General features: G+C 35.8%; 1 protein-coding gene across 4 annotated transcripts in view; it reads left to right on the forward strand.

Annotated features, from left to right (window-relative positions):
* Window positions 1-16,635, forward strand: part of TBC1D5 (TBC1 domain family member 5) — a 322,975-nt gene that overhangs the window by 116,525 nt on the left and 189,815 nt on the right. For all 4 annotated transcript variants that reach the window (XM_032991381.2, XM_032991383.2, XM_032991382.2 and 1 more), the window contains one exon: window positions 12,413-12,548. In XM_032991381.2, coding sequence (XP_032847272.2) covers window positions 12,449-12,548 — 100 coding nt within the window. In that variant the 5' untranslated portion in view covers window positions 12,413-12,448. The remainder of the gene's footprint in view (window positions 1-12,412; window positions 12,549-16,635) is intronic.

Below are 16,635 nucleotides of genomic sequence, written 5' to 3' on the forward strand. Positions count from 1 at the left end.
GCCGTCTTATGTCTTCCTTTTAGGAGAAAAAAAGAAAAATGATTCATTTTTCTTTTTGATGCATGACACATCAAAATTTCAAAAGTAACAACTAATTTTAGGTGCCCCAAGATGCACAGTCCTTCTATTAAGTAAGAAAGAAAAGTGAGAACAGATCACACCTATATTCTGTATGCTTGGTTTCTTTCCATTTACTTCTGGATCCAGTTCAAAATTCTCATTCCATTCTTCATAATGGGCTAAGTGGTCCAGAGCCTGGCTGCTGTTAGGTCGCTTCTCTACCTGAACCAGGTCACTTCTGTACCTCAACTATTATCAGAAATGCAACAGCATAGCAAAGAGAATATTTTTCTAGGCTTCTGCATATTTAAGTTTAAGACTGAGATCATACAGTCTGCAGCAGGACAAACAATCTGAAAGCTACCTTTTCATAAATTGGTATTTCATGTGTTTTAAAAGAAAGAAAATAATAAAATTGGTCAGAAGGACAGAAAAAAAGAAATAATATTTGAAAAGAAGTATGTAAAAACAGCTGTTTTGTCCAGGAGGATTCAGAGTGTTAATGCTATCGTGATTTGTATGTTAAATATTCTTAAAAAGTCATCCTGGTCTGTCTAACACCGATAGGAAAACTGTCTGCAAAGGCTTTCTAAAAACAATACGAAAAATTTAATCAAGGAGGTTTCTATCCATATCTTGTTTACATCTGTTATATTTTTTTAATAAAGTGGGCTTAAAAGCTCAGCCTCAAAGGTGTTGCAAGCTTTCTGTAAAGTATAATGACAGCTGTTGTTTGAATACAGTTCTTCGAATCTGTTCATTGTTTTGTGGGATTTCCAATTCCTTTTTGTTGGTTGCATACAACAAAACTTGGTATTCAGACAACGCTGGGAGATTCAGTCATGTTGTAGCAACTGGTGAATTAGAGAGCGCACTCAACTAAGCCTAACATATTTAGGAGCTGTCACTTTATTCTATGACCTATTAAAAATCAAAAAGCCTCAGAGAGTCCTGCCTGCTGTCCAGCTTTCACACCTCAGAGCAGAAGAGCATATACAGTTCTCAGGGCAACTGATCCCTTAGCCTCCTACTTCTGGTCTTGTCTAGGATCTTGCCCTGATACTTAGGTGTTATCTAAGACTGTTGTGCAAAACCAGGCTTTTGCCTCTGGCTGCATAGTTTGTACTGACCCACTTCTACAGCAAAGCAAGCCCAGGACTTAGGGTAAAGTGAATAGAACTTGTTGGTGACAGATGTTTTGGGTAAGACAAATTTACTGCCAAACCAAAAAGCCCATTTGACTCATAAATTGCAACACACTTTAATGAATATTTTCCCCTTTAAACAATGTATTTTATCCTTATTTCTGAATTAATTCATGTTATGGGTTCTTATTATTACTGTAAATGTTAGAGTACACTTCTGAAGTTCTGCAGAATTAAATATTTTGTTTTTCAGCCAGACTTTTGTTCCTCTATAACCTTGCAAAGTACTGTTTTCCTACTTGCTCTTTAAAACCTCTACCTATTTCAGGTTTTGAGGCCGTGCAGTCAGTGTGTGTTTGTTGTACTATGCTGTTTGTACTGGTGACTTCCATGCCTGTGTTTTACACGCTCTGGCAAGGAGCAGGGACTGCCCAGGAAGTGTTTTAGAAAGAATAAATGCCTCTGAGTAATGGTGCATTATAGAAATCATTATGCTACAGTGGCCTTGCCTGCGTAGCTTCTCGGTGTCTGAAGACTTCAGCAAGACCACTCGTTCCCTTGAGAGTTTGACGTGCAAGTACAGGCAAGTGTAGGACGTTTCATCCAGTTGATCAAAAATTTGGATGGAAAATAAGAGACTGGGAAGGCATAGGAAGGTAAGTTGTAACAGATAACAGTGTATTAAGAGGTCAAATTATTAAAGACGGAAGAGTATTGTACTATAATTTTCTCCCATTTATAATATTACTAACCTTGGCAGGAATTAGTACGAAGAGTTCCTGAACACCAGAAACAAGAGAAGCAGCAGGATGTACTGAGCAGCAGAGTTCACTGTCTGCAAAAGGAAAAACCTGCCTTGTCATCTTTTTAGTAGTATGGAATACAGTGGTACCTTCCTGCTAAAAAAAGTATGAGTACAGTTTTACTCATAGCAGTAATGGTGTCTTGATATAAAGTGCTTTCATGCAGGCAACTACCCACTGAGGTTAGCAGGTTTCATCTATACCTTGTGTTTCCAAGTCTTAAGTGTTTCCTTTGCATGAGGTATTTTATTTTATTTTATTTTATTTTATTTTATTTTATTTTATTTTATTTTATTTTATTTTATTTTATTTTATTTTATTTTATTTTATTTTATTTTATTTTATTTTATTTTGGTATTGCTATTTGAAACTCACTACATCTTAGGTATGAATAAACATTCTACAAAAATACTGAGCCCCTATAGTGGCTTCCAAGCACCATGCTTTTGGTACACCTGATGTGCCAAGGGTGAAGAGAGGCAATGTTAACAGGCAGGACATTACATGAATGCTGTACCTTACGCAGAGTGTATCTTGAGACCAAGCATTTGGGTATGAGAGGGAACATACGTAGGAAGCTTCAACATGTTTTTTTGCCGGGGTAACCCAACTCTGAAGCTTCTTCCCTCCAGCTATGGCTTTCAGACATACCCAAGTAAGTCACGGCTCCCACTGGCAGCAGTAATAGGAAATCCTTGCAATTTGCATTCATTGCAGTGCAGCTGAATTAGATTTCAGATAACACCTTGTCTTTGCTTTCCTCTTGCATCTGGTTTTCTTCTGCAACTGTGCCCATCTGAATTCACTCATCAGGATTGGATAGCGCAGGTAGACGTGGGTTATGTCTCTTCACATTATGTAGAATCCTCATTGCAAGATACAAATTCTCTCTCTCCTTGTTTGAAAGTGCCTGTGAAAGTGTCCTTTTTCCTTAGAAAATGGGGCTTACACCAAACTTCCTTTGTACCTCAGCATGAGACCATGCTGCTTTAGCATCTGCATATCTGGAAGAGAAAACTAGAAGAGAAATATTTGATGTAAATGTCTCTGTGTGTGCATGAACATGCTGGTGTTTCTATAAAAATTCTGTCAACCCCTGTAGGAAACTGTTTTCTAAAAATAGTGAAAGAATAAAGATTAATTGCTTACTACTTTAAAGCTGTGATATCCTAGAAACTTATTTCATTGAATACACTTTTAGTGTCTAAGCTAGTTACTATCATTTTGTGTAAGGCTGCAGGCTAAGCTGCCATTTTTTCCAGCTCACTGTTTTGATGATTTCTTTCAGTCTTGACATTCTTTGGCCCTTTGAGTTACATATATATTACTAAAACATAAAGTGTGTAGCATAACACAGTGCCTGTGTGTTCCTGAAAGTAAAACTCTTAAATACTTAAAAGTAGTCATTTCCATACCATAAACAGCAGTTAACTACTTTAATCTCTTAACTGTCTTTGGAAGGAGAAAGATATAATTTAAATTATGTTGAATTGTTTTGTAACCAGGTAGATAAAATATATTCTAAAATAAAATAAACAAGGGATTTCTTTCATTTAATGGGTTTCCAGTTGCTTGAATCGTGTTAATATGAATAGGGTTTTCACCACCTCTAGATTACTGTAAGAAAAGGAGTGGCTTCATGATGTACATTTTTATCATGATGAATGATGTAAAGATTTGAAATCGTACTGCATTTTTCCCTCTCCTTCTCTCACATCTTCCTCTCGTTAAAGTCAAACATTAAGTTTCTTTCAGTCTTCTGTCATATGTTAGAATTTCTAGGCTCTCAGTAAGTCTTGTTGGTCTTCTCTGAACTGCAGCAGCTGGTTCTTGTCCTGCTGTGCCACCGTTCCAAAGATGGATATACTGATTCAGCTCAGGCCTTAGCAGCATCAGGTGATGGGAAGAGATTTGCACATCTCATTTTTATCAACTTGTTTTGCCTACGAGGAACCTTTCTCTCTTTGAGTGTTCCATTGAAAGGAAGTATGGTAAAAATACAGCAACATAAAATTTTCACATCTACTAAACAGCTAGATCCTGGGGGTGGGAGGAGTGTTCAGGAAAGGGGCTACATTTTAGCTGTTGACTTTGGATCTTGTTTGGTTTTGCTGGTATTTCTGATTTGAAATCAATGTTAGATCAAAGCTGTGTTCTCTTTAGCAGCCTTATTGTGGAGCTGTCACATAAGCCTGCATTATATATAGGTATAGTTTTATGTTGAGGGTGTGGGGATTAGTTTTTTTAGGAAATTCAAACTGCAAAATTGAGACTGGCTTTGGCTATGGTGTCTTCTTTCTTCTTTTTTTTTTTTTTTTTTTTTTTTTTTTTTTAATTGATGAGACCATACTGAATATCTAACTGTAATATTGGGAATTTAAGATGTCTGATGGTGTTTATATTTTTGTTGTCCCCATTTTCAACACAGACGAGAGAAATCGTTTCATCGTAAATGTCAAATGTCACTATTCATATCATTAGACCTTGAGAAACATTGTTGACAAGGTTGGTAGGGAGCTGTGGGTACTGAATATAGCAGTCAGCATTACATAAAGATTTTGATCGTCTCTACTTTATTCAAGTTTTTCTTCCTTAGTCAAACTAGTGTTTTTTACAGAATCATGTAACCCCAAGAAAACTATAAGCTAGTAACTGCGTGAACTTTTTCTCTGCTTGTAACAAATATGTGGAAGATTTCCTGTCTTCTAAATTAACAGAATATAAAGTGTTTACTTACAATAAAGTTTTGTGGGTATTTTTTTTTCTTTTTTAACTTCTAGCAAAAAGAATTATTTAACTATCATGTGAATTACCAAGAGAATACATTGTCATGGTCCCAGGCTATTTGTGTTGTTTCTTATCCCTGACATTTTAATTCACTACTGGATTTATACTTTGCATGTTTAAGTACTGGTAAGACATGAAAGTTGGAGGGTTAAATCTGTAGACAGTGCTTTAAAGCTCCTATGATAATTGTTCTTAGGTATGTATTCCTTTACTGTGGCTCTTGAGACAACTATTTAATAGACAACATTTGAATAATACAAATGTGCGGTTGATAAAAATGGATTAGGGTTTCAGGGTGGTACCAATGGGTGATATTTAATATTGAATGACATGTATTAAGACAAATGCTTTTATATATAATTTATTTGGCATTGTAAATGCATTTATCTTGTGAGATACAGACCCCCTGTTGCCACATGAAGTATTCTGGAAAGGTTTGGAGTAAATAAATAATAAAACCACTTTGATATACAATCTAACAATATTAAATATTAAGACTTGATTTTAATACTTAATTAACTTATTTAAAGTCCAATGTAACTCTGTTTTTGTATTAAAGATCAGACAGGCAGAAGTTAAAATGCAGGAAATGTTATTAAATGGGACAAAATTAATTGCATTTCATGATCATCAGGCTCACTGACTGTTAACCTGTCCATTAGTGGCGTGATCTTGTTTGTTTTGTTCTGGACCCCAGCTGATGTCAATGTTAAGCTGCTCTACCATGTCAGTCCATTTTTATGTTTGCATCTTTCTATTTTAATGATACATAATTTGATACATTTTATAGAAGAAAACAGTCTTGCTTTATGCTATCCAAAGTTTGTCAAACTGTGAACTTTTCTTCTGAGTTAGTAAGTGTTCCTCCTAAGACAGGTTTCTTCAGTGGGTGGTGGCAACCTGTGGAAGTGACTGAGTAGAAACCTCAGCTAGTTTTAAACTGTGGGGGGGCGGTGGTGGTGTTTGGGTTTAGTGGATTTTTGTTGGAGGATTTTTTTGGAGCCACTTGAACTAGTATCTTATGTATTTTAAATGGAGGTGGTGGTAGTAAAGGGCTCAGGTGATGGAGAGCAGAACAGTGCAGTGCTATAGATAGCTGATCCACGTGGCCTGAGTAAAAATTACTCCCAGAGCAAAGAATAAAGAAGTTAATATTACAGGTTGGAACAAAATGTTCAAAAATGTCTATTAGTGAGTGTCTTAGTAAAAAGTATCCAGCCTGAAACACACCAAAAGGTCCTCTTTTTCCAAAGTTCACGCTCAGGACTGTCTCCTGCTCTGCCTTCTATTCAGAGAAGGCATGACTTCTTGTTTATTTTTTTTCCTTTCCTAGTTTCGGAGGAATAATTTAAGGCTCAGGAGTCTTGGTCAGTGAAATAAGACCCAGGGTCTGGAACTGTTTCTAGATTATTTGCAAATCATCTGTACTTCCTTGCTTTAAATAAACACAATGCACGTTTATTCTCCTAATACTTAATTCCTTATCTACTTTAAAATGTTTCAACAGTCTGGAGAATCCTTACTTCTGTGTGGTAACATTCTTGATTACTTCATAAACTGTAAATGAGGGGCAGAATTGTAGACCTTCATAACATGATGCTGTCAAACTTAACAAAACATGCATAAGACCGTTACCACATCAGACATTTGCTTTTAGTCAGGTCGTTTTAATCAATTTGACTTCACAGGGCAGCTAATTTATCACTTAGCTAAACAAGTATTTCCTCTACTTGTCATCAATTTAAGTAATTAAAATGGTAAACTTTGCTATATGGCATGAAATAAAGGCCCAGAGATAATTTGGAGAAGGTAGTTGATACAGTCTAATAGAATGAACGCAAAGTATTATTTAAATATTTTGGTACACTTGAGTAGTTTTCAGAGATGCCATATTCCAGTAGCTTTGTTGGTACTGATATAAACTGATTTTTATTTTTAGCATATGCATATCCAAGGTTGAAGTGATTTTCAGCTTCTGCCTCAATGTTAGGGGGTTCTCTTTTTCCTGTCTTTAAGCATAAAGTGTTTTGCCTTTCTCCTTGATTGTTTGGGGGTAAGAGGATGTCAGAGAGCAAGAGTGGGGCAAGTGCTGCAATTTGCGCGGTTGTTCTGCCCTGGTTCTAGGTGCCTCCTCGAGCCTGCAATGCCTCCCCTTTCATTTCACCACTGGGGGATGGGAAGAGAGGGGAAATAGATGTTGTAAAAGCTCAGAATTGCCAAATTCTGTTTTACCAACTCAGTTACACCTTCAAAATATCCTTTGTGAGACTGATTATATTTTCTAATTTTGCCCAAACAATATGAATACTCTTCACATATTAAACATTAATTTTGATATGTTTTGGTGTGTTTTGTAGTTTGAATAGATCATTTTTAAAAGTCTATATAAACACTGATGGTTATGGGAAACATTTCAGATGAGGTGTTTTGAGGCTTTTTTTTAATTGAAATAATTTAGTAACTATTTTTGAAACAATGCTTGTTATCTATAAACTGCTTCTTCGAATACTGAATATTTATATACAGTATCTGTTGCAAGTGAAGAGGTAAATTAATGTCTTGTGACTTGAAATAAGGTACAATACTCATGTTCAACTATGTTATGTTTTCTTTATGAAATACTGATTTTAAATTTATCAGAATTTTTGGGATTAAGTTTAGTCTTGCCACTTGCTCTCATGGTAGTAAATAGTCTCACTGCTAAAAGAACTCTGTGAAGTTTGTTTTTATTTTGAACTTTTCATCATCTAACTGAACATTCACTATAATCCATTTATTATATGAACATTTATTATATCTTATTACAGATGACTCTGCTGTTTTGTACAGTTCTGGCTATAGTGGTACACTTTTATGTTTGTGTAATACATGTTTTTGCTGTATTTTACCCAACTTCAGTCCAGACGTGACTGGTGCTTCATTGGCAGTTCAGCTCACGATAGAAGCATATCTCACTTAGACTTTTATCTTTGTCTTGTATCTCTAGATAGATAGATATGGTTTATGCAAGATAGATATGACTTATGCATATTAATGGAAGATGAAGTATGGCTGAGTTGGGGCTGTTGCCACTGACAGTCTGGTGAAGAAGTGGTTTTCATTTGGAATGTTTTAAATGTTATTTTTTTAAGCATGCCAAACTCACGGGTTTGTATACAGAAAGCAAGGCAATGCTGATGAAGGCATGACCGTGTAAGAAAAAACTACTTTATGCCAAGAGGTGATAGAAATAATACCATGTGTTAGAGCAGCTACTATGGAAGGCAAAAAATTTGTAAACTGTCAGGTGCACAAACCTCTTCACGTCTAAAAAAGAAGCGGCAGACTTCAAAGCTAAGTACTCACTGAGAACAAGAAAAGTTCTCTGAATAAGAATGGGTATGTTAAATCAAGCTATCTAGTTGATCCCTGCTGTGTAGAAGGAGGTTGTTAGTAAGGTAGATGTTAGCAAACATCAGTTAGGTTTTTCATAATGGAAATGGGTTGTTATTTTATCACTGTGGAGTATGGAGGAGGTCACGGGGAGAGAGGTTATAAGCACGTATCTCCACAGAGTCCCTTTTATATCCAGTGGAGTTCTGTATTGGAGTCTGTAAGCCTGTCTTTCAAGGGATTTTTGGTCTCCATTGAGAAGCGGGCTGACAGGTCACGGACGTACGGGAAAGCAGGCTGGGTTCGCTTCACGTGCGTTGGTTGGTGAGGAGCAGAGCAGTGGTGCTCTCCTTGGTGGCACGGGAGGGCTCCCCCTGCTCGCGTTCTTACGGAGAGTAGCCAGACGAGGAGTTTATGTGCCTGTATTTTCCTCGGGCTTATGGGTTGACTAGTGTCTCTTTTCATTCCCCTAACGAGGTAAATGTTTCATATACAGCCTTAATTATTTTTAAATGTATATTAAAGAATAGTTGAACTCCCAGTGCTGGGAAGGGTGCCTGGTCTCTGGGTTTTTTAGCTCTTTTTCTTCAGAGGGGAAAAAGAAAAAAAGTAGGAAGAGATAAGAGTCACTTTTAGTTTTGATTGAGATATGAGGGTAACCAGTATTGAGTCTTGTAATCTAATAACTGAATTTCAGATTTTTATAACATTTTTATTGTTTCACATTGAGAATGTTTTTAAATTGCATCTTATTTAATATGAACAATACATTATAGGCCATTACAAATCAACTACAAACCTGTAAAGAATTAATCCGTCTCAGAGTAAGATCCCAAGTGTAATCATAATTGTTTAATAGTTCTCTTTGCTCTTTGTTAGAAGAGCTGAAAAGAATTTAAGTATAAAACTGTAAAGAAAATTGCTTGGACTAAGGAGTGACAAGACTAATAGGCAGTGCTTTTTTTTTTTAACACTAATCAAATGTATCCGTAAACAAACACAAGTAACTGATTAAATCACTGTGCAAGTATCAAAAGTAAATCTATTCAGCTCTTTAAAACTGCTCTAACTGTCTGTAAAGTAAATTATGGCTCTTATATGTTGTAAAGGCATGGCATTTGGGGAGTGTTTTAAAAAAGAGAAGGTGGATACAGAACAGAAGAATATGGAAGAACAAACGTAGTAGAGCTAATTTCATACTGTTTTATGGATATAAGACAATATAAGTCTGAAGCATCTTGTGTCTTAACTAAGTGGTGGCTGCTAAAACTACAACGGCTGGTAAGGTCATTTTGTGCCTGATTCTCAGTTTGAAAGGCATTTGGGGTTGTGCCTTGGCCAGATTGTGTAGCAGTGTCTGAAAGGACCATAAAAATAAAAAGTTAAACCCTGGCAGCACAGTTTGAAATAAGCTTGTAAATTTTGTGAAGACAAAATTAACAGATCAGTAGAAAGGTAATTACAGTGATATAGCAAAGGGAACAAGAGCAGCAGCTAAAATTCCAGCAGGAGAAAATTATAAACATCTCTTTCTACAAAGTTGTTTTTTGTGGGGTTTTTTTAAGGTAAGTTCTTTCAACTTTCAGGTTTTTCATTTATTTATGTAACATATCAAGTAGTCGTAAATATCTCTGTTATGTAGTCATAAGACTCCAGGTGAACATTGAAATGTTACTTAAGTGGCTAGCAAGTTTATAAATGTTTTTCTCAAAGTTACCATTCATACATTTTTCATTATTATGGTTTGTAGATTATGTAGGAAACACATGATGTGTATTTGCATTCATAATACGTTTTGTTGAGCTAGTATAAAGAGTTGTTCGAGGTAATTCTATGTTTTCGTGGTGTCTTTTATCGTATAAGATTGAAATCATTTGACATAAAGGTGTACCACTGCAAAAATGGTCAATCCTACCTTCCCTCAGTTCTGGCTGCTTGTTCCTATGAGCTTCAGATGTTCTCCTCTAGCTAAAAAGTAGTGAAGGATGATGGCACAATCATTTTAGAACAATACTTAACACAGGTGCTGGGGCAAATAAAGGATAAAACCTATGAGGAATACAGCTGGAGAGAGCATCCTTTCGGAAATGGTTTGGGTGTGTTGGTTTGAAGGAAATGCCTAACAGTGGCCCAGCTATCTTTGTTTATTATTTAGGTTTGGGATTCTTTTGTGGGTTTTTTTTTTGTTTGTTTGGGTTTTTTTTTTATAACTTAGTAGGAAAATTAAGCAGATGAGTAGTATATAAAACTAGAAAGGTCTTAAGTATCCCAGTCTTTTTTTATTTATTGACAGTAAACTGAAGGTATAAAGCATGTGTGGTCAATGCCATGCCTTGTAAGAACCAGAGAAAGAGCATAATTGGTGATTTCTGAATTGATAATATACCAGTCCTGAAAGTATAGGTGCATTCTGTTCTATTCAACTGTATTACATTTTGTTTCTCTTTCTGTTTGTATATTTCTTTTTAGAAATAATTTTATTGGAGTTAAAAAGTTAAAATACTTGTAAACTAAGCGGCTCCAGTAAGTAATATTTAAACCTCAGGTGGCAGTCGTAGGTAGCTGCTTCATGTGCTTGGACAAATCACACCTACTTGGCTGGCATAGTTATTTTGTGTTGCAAGTTACCCACATCTCTTTCAAGCTGTTAATAAATTGCTGTACAGTGAACAAAATGCAGTCTTGACAAATGTACTCTTGCACTGTTAATGCACTGGAAAGGTCGTTTGTCCTTCTTACAGCTCTGACCATAACACCATCTGCTTTTCACCCTTTTACTGGCATCCTCTTACTCGTTGCAAAAAATACTAGCTTCCAACACTCCTCACATGAATTTCTAACATGGTTCTCATTCACTTATGTGATAGTGATTTGAATGCCATTCAGCAGCCTGTGATGATGAACCTGCATCACGTACATCATGGCGTTTCGGTTTTGTGCTTTCTTCCCTTTTGCCCTTCTTTTGGGAAGAACTTCTTTGTAAATACTCACTAGCTAGCTGATCATGTTTCTTCAAATGCTTCTTTAACATCATCTCTCTAGAAAGCGACTATAAATCGTGATAAAACCGAATTCAGCCATTGAAACAAAAAAGGCCCAAACAATAGGCCTCAAACCAAAGTTGACTTGTGAGTGAATCCCCTGACCAGCAACCAGCATCTTATCAGCATGAAATGCAACCCTGGGAACAATCCCTGGGAACTATAAGTAAACAACAAGAAGTAACTATAAATCCCAAATGTAAAGAGAAACAGAAACTCCTCAGACGTGCCCGGATCCTGGCCAGATCCGGACACGCCTGAGCGAGGCATGTCAATCTACCAGCTATCTCCCCTGCATTTTGTATAGGTTTGTTTGTTAAACTGTACAAAAGCCAGACCCTCTCCCAGCACAGACGCAGACCTCCCCTACGAGCGGGCGCCCTGCGTGGGACTTCCCAGCTGCCGGGACAGGCTCTGCGACCCTTCGCTGGGACGGGGCTCCCCAGCTGGTGCACGGGGCGGGGGGACGGTAAAGTAGGAGGGCAACTGGTGATGGATCTTTCTTAATCACTATAGCCAGCTTTATGTAACAATGACTAGGTGCATTACCTTGCTTATTCTTTCTGCTGCTTTAAACTAAAGTAAAATAAGCCTATTTCTTTAGCTTGGTGCCTGCGTCCTTTGTGTTAACCCTGCCAATTGGCAGAACAGCCATCATACCAGTCAATATTATCTCATTCTCTCTTTTTGCATGTTTTTGCATGTTTTTGCATCCCTCTCTCTGTTATCTTATGCTTGACCTGCCATTTCTGAAAAAGTAGTGGTTAAAAGGAAGTTTTTCTAGGATAAGAGGTCCTGAATCCGGGAGGGTGATAATGATGATGGGTCTCACCTCAGCTTTGCTCTGTAACCTTCATCATCCCCAAGGACTAGCATCAGTTGTCCCTGGAATCAAACTAAAAGATGAGTAGGGCAAGCTAGAAAAAGGAAGGGAAGAGGCTTCTGGCACACTTTACCGTCTGTTGAAACCACACTTGGCCTTTTACTTGCAGTGTGATAGTTGGAGGTACTAGAATAATTCTTTTGGACTCCAAATACTGAAACATTTGAATGGAAACACTGTTGTTCTGCTATTAGACATTTAACTTTGATGTTATGCCTGGAAGATAAGGAAAGATTTTAAGCTTTTTTGGTGTTGACTTGTGTGACTGAAAAACATCTAAGGAAACACTGAAGTGTTTGTTTCTCTGTTTTTTTCCTCCAGATAAATACCCTTCAGTTGGAATTTACTATTGCCAATATGTACCATTCTGTGTCTGAAACCAGTCACCCTTTGCAAACAGAGGAACAAGAAATAGGCATTGATCCCTTGCAGAGTTATTTGCACAAGCCAGGAGAAGGTGAGTTTTGTATTTCTGTACTTTTTTTGACTTTATACCTAGAAACCTTACATTGGTGTGTCATGATAACTGTACCTGTCATAATTTGTTTAATTCTCTCAATGAAGTTGAACAGGGCAACTTAAAGAACATTTCAAAGAGTATGTGTAGAACTCTGACACTAATGAAAACCACGAAAAGTCAACTTTCAATTACAGACAGAAACATTAGCCAAATGTTTAATGCGCTGTCATCCTTTTTAAATCATAAACCAAACACTGACTTCAGCATGAGAATATTGAAATGCAGCATGGCTTTATGTTACTTTCTCAAGCATGGGCTCTTACACTGCTTTGGTTTTAGGGCTTTTTTCTGTTTTACTTTATTTTAATTCTACAGTAAAGTTCAGAATGTTATTTTGGATCAGATTATGCAAACAAAAAGTCTGATTTTTTTTTTTTTTTTTTAATTTACTTGACTCAGTGCCTCTATTCATATTTGAAAAAAAAAAAAAAAAACTGGAAGTTGAGATAGAATGAACAGACTCGAGGTAGAAATTACTATATAACATAAAGTACATTAATTAAGTGCAGTATTTGGAAGACTGTAATGAACAGTGAGAACAAACTGCTTGCATAATGCAATGCATGTCTGTGTTGCTTGTCTTTTCTACTTAGTTGCTAGTAGTGACAGTATAGTTGGTTTGAAGAAAAGTGATAAGCTTAACGAGAAAGCTAGTCCTTGTCATGGAAACATTCCTCAAGTACTCAGTTATCCACAGTGGCACCTTAGCTACCTGTAATTTTCCAGTCATTGAACACATGTACCAGGAGGGCAAAATAAAAAATTTATTTTGAATTACAGAGTTGAAGCAACTCTGTCACATCTCCTAAGTCCCTCACCCAGATCAACTAGCCTGTGTTGGTGTATCTGTCTATAAATCTTCTGTTTACTAGTGCTTATTAAAAAAGCTATGTCAAGTTTTGCTTAGTCAGGTTTATTACTTCAGTTTATAAGAAGCTGATATTTTTCTTTAAAATATATTGGTAAAACTTCCGTGTCCCTTTGAGGTTTGTTTTTTTTTTCCTTCATTTTTTCTTCATTGGTTTATAGAGCTTTTTCAATGTTAGAAAATGAGAATGAACATCTAGGGGGAAGTATTTTAAAACCTGACGATTAAATGAAATAGCTTTTCTAGGTCAGTGTTCCTCCTCTATTATATTTGACATCTTAACGATATGGAGCCATTTTAGTTTGATAAACTAAATGCACTTTTGTACATATTTGTAGAAACTTGAAAATTATCTTTTGCAATAACCTAAAATACTAACCATTTTCCAGAGGAAATAAAGCTTGCTTCTAGTCTACTCCAATCAAGAAAAAGATAAGCATTTTCTTCTGATTTTTTTTCCTTTAAAAATACTGGTAATTCTCTCAACTTGGTTTCAAGAAAACCATCGATTTTTACTCTGTTAAAAAAAACACTGTAAATTAATTTTACCCTTTATTGTGCCCAGAAGTGATTAGTTACCTTGACTGAAAAGGTTTCTCATTTTTATCCCAACCTTAACATTTCTATGACATACAAAGTTATTAGTATTGAATTGATGTTTAAAAGTGCCATTAATTCATTTACCCCAAATGTTCATTAACAATGTAAATGTATGCTGATGTTCTATGAGACAAGGAAGTGACTAATGACTCTTCGCACTAACAACACTTAAAATGAATAGAAACTTTAGATAGCTAATCTTGAAGTAATCAAGACCCTCATTCAGCTTGGCATCTCTGTATGCTCTAAAACAGCTGTCAACTGTTAAAAATATATACACAACACACACATACGCACATGCGAAGATAAAGATATGTAAATACATGGTTCCCCAAGTCATAAAGGTTACCAACTATGGTACATTTTTTATGTTCTATCTATGTAAATATTTTATATAAAGCATCCATTTCATTTTCATAGGGTTTTTTACTGTGAAACACGTACTGCATTTTAATTTGGAACTTTATATATCCCAAATAAGTCTTTGAAGTTTTAGTATTTAATTTTAAATAAAGCATATGCCTAGATGGTCTTAGGTCTTTGGGCATCAAACTATACAGTTGTTCCTGTCCGCTCAGTCTGTCCATCCTTGTCTTCACAAAAGTATTTCGAGACAAGGTTTTTCAACTCGACGTCAAGTTTCAGGCATGGTACAGAACCAACTTGGTGTAAATCTGTTTCTTAAAGTCTTCTGTATCATATATCATAGAAATATGGAGGAGAGGTGTTCCATCAGAGATGTTCTATGCAATATTGTGGAATATCAATCATAGACTACTTTTTGTTCATTTGCTGTCAGCTTGGAAGGATATATTGGATGGGATTCCAGAAATATATTGATTGAGTCTACTAGTACTCAGTGCTTTTATTAAAATCTCAGCGAAGCTTTAGAGAGAATACATGGTTTATTTGGGACAGGGCTGTTAGCACAATGAAGGGCAGACATACAATTTAAAATATTCTTGAGGTTTGGAGAAGTGGCCTGAGAAGAATAAGACATGGTTCACTAGGAACAGTTGCAAGGATTAATGTTGCAAATGCTAGGCAGGAGACAATTACCTAGCTGAAAAAAATAGAAGTAGAGCATTACAGATGAGGTAAGTGTCATTTGGAGAAAGATCTGGGTGTTCATAGCACTCCAAATTTTGTGTAACTGAGGAACTTTGAATCTTGTGTTATGATGAGTCATGAGAATGTGCTTGTTTGCAAGTTTTAAAAATTCAGGAGAGGCTGCTAACTAATTGACAGTCCGGATCTTTTTCCTGTCCCTTTAAAATATTTAAAAAAAAAAAAACAGATAAGGTAGTCTTTCCGTCTTTTTTGATGGTTAATTTGGCCTATGTTATTCTCCTTGTGTCTGAATTTTTTTCAAGATAGAAAAATATGCATTGCATATATGTACACATATGCTTTTATAATAGCATTTTTAATAGTTGATAAGAAATCTGTGACAGGGATTCTCACTTTTGCAAGCTGATACTTCAAATAAAAGATTTAATTCTTGTAAGAAATTTTAACTTTTGATTTTATCTTTTGGATCTGGTTGTATTTTAATTTACATGCACGAATGTATATGTGCATTGTTTTTTACTTTTGACTATAGTAAGTTGATGGTATCTTGCTTCTTTTTCTGTTCTAAGAAACTCCATGATATTGTTCATTTTATTCCAACCATATTTTTGAATTATTCCCTCTGAAATAAAGAACTTTATCAGAGAAATTGATGAATCTTATATTTTTTTTTTTTGTCTCCAGCAGAGATTTTATAAACCCTGATTATATGAAGAAAAGTTTCAGAAACTGTTCTTCTGCCTTCTTCTGTATTGCATCTGACGAACTATTTTGTTCATTTCCAAATGTTTGTGGTTTATATCACACTGAAACGGGATATCTAGGTTAACTGTTTCTGAGCTGCTGTAAATTTTTACTCTTAAGTTATAGCATTCACCACATTCTGACACAAGTTTTGAAGAGCATAGTAGGTAGTATTCCCATTTCATTGATGTAATGAGAAAGTTGATCCTCTAAGGACAGACTGGAACAATGCATTTAATACTCTTCAATTTAATTTGCTCAATATCACAATTAATACAATTAAGGTCACATGAAATGAAACTATTAACGAATTGGGTAATTTACTTTAACAATGTCAGTGTGTTCTCACAATTACATTTGCTTTAATTAGTGTACAAGCTATTACTTAATAGCATACTTCACATAGAAAAATGTAATGTGTTCTTTGTTCTTAATAGAAGAAAAGGGGAAACGTTTAATGGGTCTGAGTGTTTTGAATTTGGAGTTGGGGGGGTATATTTCAGAGAAGGCTGACGTAGCTGGAAGGACAAAGGTAACCGCTGGAGCGTGTGACTGAAATTAAACTAGAGATCAGTTGCCCATCTCATACTTACTTACCATTGCATCCCTCCTGATTCTCAAGGCTGCCATGAAAAAATAAGAGAGGTGGTAAGAGAACGTTCATATTTCCATGTTGATCATATTCTGTGTGTTTCCACTGCTTGTCTTCGAAGAATTTTGCTGTTCCAGTGTTAACCTCAT

This window comes from Tyto alba, unplaced genomic scaffold (assembly GCF_018691265.1).
Source record: "Tyto alba isolate M040663 unplaced genomic scaffold, T.alba_DEE_v4.0 Super-Scaffold_38, whole genome shotgun sequence".
NCBI lineage: Eukaryota > Metazoa > Chordata > Aves > Strigiformes > Tytonidae > Tyto > Tyto alba.